Source organism: Cannabis sativa, chromosome 9 (genome assembly GCF_029168945.1).
Source record: "Cannabis sativa cultivar Pink pepper isolate KNU-18-1 chromosome 9, ASM2916894v1, whole genome shotgun sequence".
Classification (NCBI taxonomy): domain Eukaryota; kingdom Viridiplantae; phylum Streptophyta; class Magnoliopsida; order Rosales; family Cannabaceae; genus Cannabis; species Cannabis sativa.
Window position 1 is genome coordinate 51,249,415 of NC_083609.1, and position 7,003 is coordinate 51,256,417.

General features: G+C 34.4%; 2 protein-coding genes and 1 non-coding gene across 3 annotated transcripts; 1 reads left to right on the forward strand and 2 right to left on the reverse strand.

Moving 5' to 3' along the window:
- Positions 1–2,284: 2,284 nt before the first annotated feature.
- LOC115721789 (tetraspanin-19) lies at positions 2,285–5,416 on the reverse strand. The gene is made up of 6 exons (XM_030650866.2): positions 5,105–5,416; positions 4,461–4,560; positions 3,828–3,908; positions 3,606–3,710; positions 3,165–3,353; positions 2,285–2,636 (listed from the first exon to the last, which is right to left on the reverse strand). The coding sequence occupies exons 1-6, from the start codon at positions 5,269–5,271 to the stop codon at positions 2,625–2,627; spliced, it is 654 nt and encodes a 217-aa protein (XP_030506726.2). The 5' UTR covers positions 5,272–5,416; the 3' UTR covers positions 2,285–2,624.
- Positions 5,417–5,516: 100 nt separating this feature from the next.
- Positions 5,517–5,589, forward strand: TRNAV-UAC (transfer RNA valine (anticodon UAC)). Its single transcript has one exon. It is a non-coding gene; the product is annotated as a tRNA-Val (tRNA).
- A 38-nt stretch (positions 5,590–5,627) lies between these two features.
- Positions 5,628–6,682, reverse strand: LOC115721790 (uncharacterized). The gene is made up of 2 exons (XM_030650867.2): positions 6,337–6,682; positions 5,628–6,074 (listed from the first exon to the last, which is right to left on the reverse strand). The coding sequence occupies exons 1-2, from the start codon at positions 6,590–6,592 to the stop codon at positions 5,845–5,847; spliced, it is 486 nt and encodes a 161-aa protein (XP_030506727.2). The 5' UTR covers positions 6,593–6,682; the 3' UTR covers positions 5,628–5,844.
- Positions 6,683–7,003: the final 321 nt, after the last annotated feature.

Sequence of the window (7,003 nt, forward strand, 5' to 3'; positions counted from 1 at the left end):
GGACGTGTTATTAGACATTGGGAATGTCGGGATTTGCCGAGAATTTAGAATTTCCCAAAAATACCCCTTTAGTGCTCTTTATGTCATTTTAGTGTGGAGGGGCAAAATGGTCATTTTGCCCCAATGATATTTTGTCCTTTAGTGGACATTTTGTGATGAAATTATATGTTTATTAATGTTAAGTGTTGGCTGAATAAAAGAGTTCAATTTGCATTTTGTCTCTTATTTCAAAAGTTAGAAAAATTAGAAAGGAAAAGCAAAAATCTCTTTTTCTCTCCTTCTTCTCTTTTCGGTTTTGAGCAGCTGAGATTGGAGGATTTCTTTGTGTGTTTTCTTGCTGGATTTATCAAAGTTCTTGTGGTCTCAACTCTTGGTAAGTCTCTTGCTTTTTGTTCTTGAAGATTTTGAAGAAAAGTAGATAGGTTGCATGCTAGTTTTTGATGTTGTTGCTGCTGTTAGTTGTTGTTGTTGTTTTTGTGTTTAAAATGCTTGAATTGATTGGATTAGAGAGGTTGAAATGCATGCTAGTTATCCTTGTTCTAGTTTGAGAATTTTTAGTTCAAAAGCTATGGTTTTTCAAGTGAAATTGTGAGTTTTGTTGCTGTGTTTGTTGAGGTCGATTTCATGTGTTTTCAGAGGTTAAAATATGCATGTTTAAGTAGGTTGGAACTGATTTGGATGCATGTTAGTTAGATTTAACCAAGTTTGAGTTTTGAACTCAAAGCTTGGAGCTTTAATGGCATTTTTGGCACTGTGTGTTCTGGGCTGTTTTTATGCTTTGGTATTGTTCTTTGGGATATTTAGAACAGGTCTAGAAGTTTTGGTGTGGTTTGTAATTGATTTGAGCAAAGTATGAATTTTTAAAGTTTCCTGCGAGGAACCGGAATTCCGGTTGTGCATCCGGAATTCCGGATGGGGTTCTGAAAATTCCCAGAACCGAAATTCCGGTCGGGCAACCGGTCTGCCGGTTGGGTGATTTTTAGAAACCCTAGATTTTCTCGTTTTTATGTTATTTGGGGTATTGCCACGCTTTTTATCGATAGGGAAACTTTCAGTTTCTAGTTTAAGTCCCTGGGAAGTGATTTAGCGTATCACTTATAGTGTTGTCATTGTTATGGTTTAGGAGCCTGTAAACCGCCGTGCAGTTCGTTCCAGTCATGTTGATCGGCACACCTGAATTCGGAATTGAGGTAAGATTAGTATAACAGTATGCATATATATTACATGTTTAGCGTGCATGTAGGAAGCCTGTTAGATTACATTAGATATTTATGTTGTCTTCGAACCATCCGACTGTGTCACATCGGTACAGGCTAGAGTATGACTAGCAGCTGGAGTATGACCAGTGTACCGAGTATAGGCTGACACTGTATCACATCGGTACAGGCTAGAGTAGGACTAGCAACTTGAGTATGACCAGTGTACCGAGTATAGGCTGATACTAGGGTTGGTGGTTCTGTACTATTTGACGTATCACATCGGCACAGGCTAGAGTATGACTAGCAACTGGAGTATGACCAGTGTGCCGAGTATCGGCTGATACTGTAACACATCGGTACAGGCTAGAGTATGACTAGCAGCTGGAGTATGACGGTTTATTAGACATTGAGAATGTCGGGATTGGCCGAGAATTTAGAATTTCTCGAAAACACCCCTTTAGTGCTCTTTATGTCATTTTTATATTATACAGATTGGTTTGAGTTACATAGCTGCCAAATTTTTTAAAATCGTGACTGAATTAGAGAATTTTAAACGGTTCGAATTGACCAAGTCATTCAAACAGAATTCATTTGGTCCGATCTGAAATAATTTAAAATTACGAATTATATGAACACCCCTAATTTATTTTACTATTAATTTTTTTAATTTTGAATAGTGCTACAAATATCTCTATATAAAAAGTTTCATCGCAAGTTTTTTTTACCGAATCATTACCTCCAAAAATCACCTATCTTTTTGTTGTATAATATGTTCTTTCGTTTCTTCTTGTCAATAATATTAGTTTGTCAAGGTTTTTAAACCCGGAATAATTCCTTGTTTGCAATCTAAGACACTCGTGATTGTAAAATTAAGATTCCATTTGGTTGGGGTCATTATATTTCTTAGTTCATTTGTAATTTAAAGCAATACATTACTTTTGCACCATTTTTTTATTGGCAAATCTTTTCCAACATTTTGGTAAAAAAAAAAAAAAACAGAAGAGTTCATTCGAAAAATATTACTTACGAAATTATTCATATTACCTATCTTATATTTTTTTCTTCTAGTAAAATAAAAGGTGAAATGAAAAAAGAAAACGTGTACAAGTCTATTATTTGATAATTGTGACTATAATTGGAAACATGGATCATCTAGTAGAGTAACTATAAAGCTAAATGAATAAAGTTATAACAGAAACAATTACATGATTTCAAGTGGGGTTCATAGGAAGTTTTGGAAACACTTGTTATCGAGTGACTAGTGCTATTAACTATAACCATATCTGCAAGTGTTTCCTTCATTCATTTCTACCATCTTTGATGCCATTTCAATTTTCAAGACGTATCAACTTCTGACAACCAATGGTGTATTTGATTACTAGACATTTTCTGCAACTTTTGTGTCTCCCAAGTGATGCATATGGATTACCTGTTTGTCTGATATCAAATAACATGAGAAATAAAAAATTAAGCCAAACAAAATAATAATAACCCTTATGATTGTACTTGGTTAGGGTAAGATTAAAATAAGTTCAAGTTTGGTGGGATTGAACTGATTAACCAATGACTGTTTGGTAGACTTGAACTTTTGTAACCAAAACGGAAAAGACTATGTTAGAATAACATCAAGGCCACAAGGGAGGGATAGAACATAAGGAAGTCAACCCAAACATAGGGGTATTGGTAATGGTATTTATTTGGTACAAGAAGACATGAAATTTAAACATAAATATAAATTTCAACGAATTGGTGAAAATGGACTTATTAACTACTAGGATTTGTTCCTAAAAATCTTCCATTCTCTATCTTCTTACGCAACGTAAAAAGATAATATCCCATCTTCCTCAACCTAATCTTTCTTCCAGTTTTCCACTCCACCAAACAAAGGGTGGGAGGGTGATATTGAATGTTTCCAATGGTACAGTACTGGCCTTGAGATGTAAATGAAGGATTAAAGATTTATACCTTGCCATTAATCCTGATACCCCAGGAAGAAGAGTTTGATCCATAGACAGGATCACCAACAACGTATGTAGGCGGATGAGCAGAATTTGGCAGAAGTGGAACCCTGTCTGAAGTATATTCATCATCACTATCGTAGTATTGATCTGGCCCTAGAGCTTTTAATATCATTCCCAGCAACAAACACAGTCCCTGTGAGTTAATGACATGGATCAGTCAAAACAATCCAGATCAAAGAGATTTGAAAATGAGCTTCATTTCTTAAACCCCTACAATATTCTAACAAAAGGCTAAGCAAAGAGTTTCAATTCTGGATAACAATGTGCAGATCCTGCTAGTTTTGGCAGAGATAAATTCCATAGCAAATTAGTAAGGCTCAGGTAGATAGCCAACCTTTTCATTTACTTATATGAAATAACATTCAGAAAGTTTCCAGGGAGAAACCTGTACAGTCACAATTGACAGCCCAATCCATTTGCAGATGTTGAAGTTTGTTCTCACAAAATATTTGAACTGACCGAAACTCCCACTTGGATCTTCTGGAAAGTCCTAGTTCATATTAAATTGGCAGAGCAGCATGACATATTAAACAAATTAGCGATATAATTCAGTTAGACTAAACCATTAAGTAATCACAAAATTTATTAGTTTCAATTTAGAACATACTGCCTCCCAGTCTCGGTTAATAAACACATCAACAGTGACTGCAGCCTCCAGCATGATAAGCAAGAACACAAACAACATATACTGTACAAATTTAAGGTCAGCAATAAACTCACAAGAGCGAGCCAATTATATTCAGGGTAGCAATATGAAAGCAAAAGAATACACTGCAACTTTGAATAAACTTCTGTGATCAAAAGCTTCAATTGTTAAAAGAAGTAAAAGTCAATCTTCAACAATACTAGTTAGTGATGTAGCAAGGACATTAATAACATATTTATCTCATTGCCATGATTATTCTCCTTTCGATTTTCAGGTGGCTTATTGGTTTTCAAGCAGAAGCTCTTGTTTTCTGAAGTGAATTTTTTGGGCCCAAGTTCTCAATTATTCTAATTGTCTTATCCCTCAAATGTAATATTTTTTAGTCTAATTTTCTGAGGGCAGTTCTGTTTTCTTTTTACTCAAATAGTAAAAGATGTATGGATGATAAAACATACATTTCCTATGTTGTGGTACGACTCATCACTTGGTAAAAAGAGCCATAAAACAAATTGTTCAATGAGGAATAGCAATGAAGCTAAGGATTTGAGCCTACTTTATTCCACAGAGAGAAAACCTTATATTGTAAAAGGATACCAAATAAAGGCAACAACCATTCGTAGTTTCTGCAGCAACATGACCAGAGCATGTTATCACACACAGCACAATCCCAAGGCCAAGGGAAGTGTAAATGAACCTGAAGTATATATAACAAAACCAGTTGCTTTAAAAGGAACTCAAATACAAAATTTGAGAGCAAAATAAATACTACAAATGTTGCATAAAGTAACATGTTGACAAACTACAATCAGTATGAAGAAGTAGTAAACAATCAAAGAAACATAAATTAACCAAAGGAAATATCAACCCAAATTTATTTTCCTATTAATTCCTCCATTAAACAGCACACAGTTCAACTTAGTAGACAAAAAAGAAAAAAAATTAGCAATGGGTCCTGGATAAAACCTCCTAACACTGCATAATATTCTAAGTTATATAGTTTACAACTCTATTTAATTTGAAGTCTCTCATTTCAACATTAAAATTTCCATATGTACAAAATCGCTAAACATATATTGATCAAACCTATTCGGAAAATAAGACTCAAGCACATAATTAATTATGATTCTTAACTGTATTTCTATTCAATTTGCAGGCAACCAGACAGAGCAAGAATGAAAACAACACATGCAAACATACAAAAGTATCAATAATAATTAAGAAAAATAAAAGGGTGATACCATGGAACAGGATTATCAGAATCTCCAAAGGGGAACTCATCCATTTGCCTCTGCCAAACCCTAATAAGCCACAAGGAGTACAAAATCATGGCTATGCCAAGCATTCCCATGACAGAGTTCACCAATTTCAGAATCGATTGCAAGCAACTCCTCACCATTCTCGCCATTTTTTTTTACCTCCAAAACCACAGCTCACAAAAATACTAAGTTCGAAATATTGGACTGAGAAGGAAGGAGGGCCCTCCGATACTAAGTCGTCCAAACTGGTTTCTATTTTAATGTTATTTCTGTGCTAAGAAACAAAAATCCAGGTGGCCTCAATCAAATTAGTTTTTTGTCCTTATCTTAGAAAAAAAAGAAAGTTGCAAATTTCTCTGTAATTTAGATAAAATTATTCAACGGCAGCAAATCAGATGCTGTGGTGTAGTGGTTATCACGTCAGTCTTACACACTGAAGGTCTCCAGTTCGATCCTGGGCAGCATCATTTTCTACTATTACATTAAAATTTTACTTTTTGGACAATTAGAACGTGAATGTGATTATGTGATCATAATTTTGTTATGTTTCCATATGGAACAAAAGTAGTCTGTTATTACAACAAGACCAAGTTCAATTGTTATAGTAACATTATTTTTGACAATGCTCGTAGCAAACATAGCTTAATTAAATCAACCAACTGAGAAGCTGTATTGTTTCTTAAGCAGAGGTTGATCTGTTGAGTTGAATTTGTAGCTGCACACTATTGGGGGTGGAAATCCAAGTACATTCTATAGGCATTTCGATCAGATGAATAGTAACCTTCAATGAGACTATCAACTTTGAAACCCAGTTTCTTGTAAAGATTAACAGCAGGATTTCTCAATGGGTCAACATGAAGAGATATTCGTTGCACATGTCTCGTTCTGCTTTTCTCAATCGCTGCTTTTAGCAGTGCCTCTCCATATCCTCGCCTCCGAAAATTCTCCTTAACTAACAAATCAAGCAGTCCAAACAAAAGTCGAAATTAGAGAATTAAAGAATAAGCTTTCATTCATAAAAACTGTTAAACACTATTGGGAACTTTCGTCGAGCATGTTGTGCGCACGAGTAGAGTTACACACTGGTAGTTTACTAAATCAGTTTCCCATCATGAAAAAATTTGATTTTTTTTCGGAAAACTGGTGGGAATTTGAAGGCAATGGATAAAGATCATAAGGAGACAATAATCGAAAGCGAAAGAGGGTTTCAAAACCTGCGAGCTTTGAGATAGAAGCGGAAAGAGAAGAAGGCCATGAGTACATTACATAGCCTGCAACATCTCCATCAAACTCCACGTAAAGTAATCCACAGTTCTTTTTTCTTAGTTCGTCTTCAAAGGATTTGGAAAGTGATTCATGTTTGGGGAAGATCTTTCTCTCAAGTTTTGTAATGCTTTCTACAATTGTAGACCACTTGGAAGAGTTTCTTTGAAGCTCAACAATGGCCCCTGTCGACATAGATGAGCTCATCTGATTTGAGTTTTTTTCGTTGAGTGATTAATTTGAGTTTCTTTGAGTATTTGATGGTTGTTCAATATTTAGACGATCTAATCCATTAAAAAATATTTATATGTAAGTTGGTTTTTGGTTAACTCAAAAAAAAAAGTTGGTTTTGCTAAAAACACATAGTAAATACTAAATAGTATTATAATAAAAAATCAGAGAAAATTACCTGAGAACTTTCTAAAATATTTACATGAATATGCTCCAATATTTTAATATAGTAACATTAACGATATGTTTTTATTAATTTCATATGCGTGTACCGAGAGTCTCTACTCTCTTAATCTTCTATTTTTTTTTTTCAAGTCTTTTGACTCATTTTTTTTTTCTAACATATTTTAATTACTGAGTCTCTTCTTCATTTATTAGCTTTTTGTT

Coding starts and splice junctions, on each gene's coding strand:
- LOC115721789 (XM_030650866.2), bottom strand. CDS start 5,271: ATGGCGAGAATGGTGAGGAGTTGCTTGCAATCGATTCTGAAATTGGTG. Junction 3,711..3,827: donor TTAACCGAGACTGGGAGGCA/GTATGTTCTAAA, acceptor AATATGAACTAG/GACTTTCCAGAAGATCCAAG. Junction 3,354..3,605: donor TGTCAATTGTGACTGTACAG/GTTTCTCCCTGG, acceptor ATTAACTCACAG/GGACTGTGTTTGTTGCTGGG.
- LOC115721790 (XM_030650867.2), bottom strand. CDS start 6,592: ATGAGCTCATCTATGTCGACAGGGGCCATTGTTGAGCTTCAAAGAAAC. Junction 6,075..6,336: donor TTCTATCTCAAAGCTCGCAG/GTTTTGAAACCC, acceptor TTGATTTGTTAG/TTAAGGAGAATTTTCGGAGG.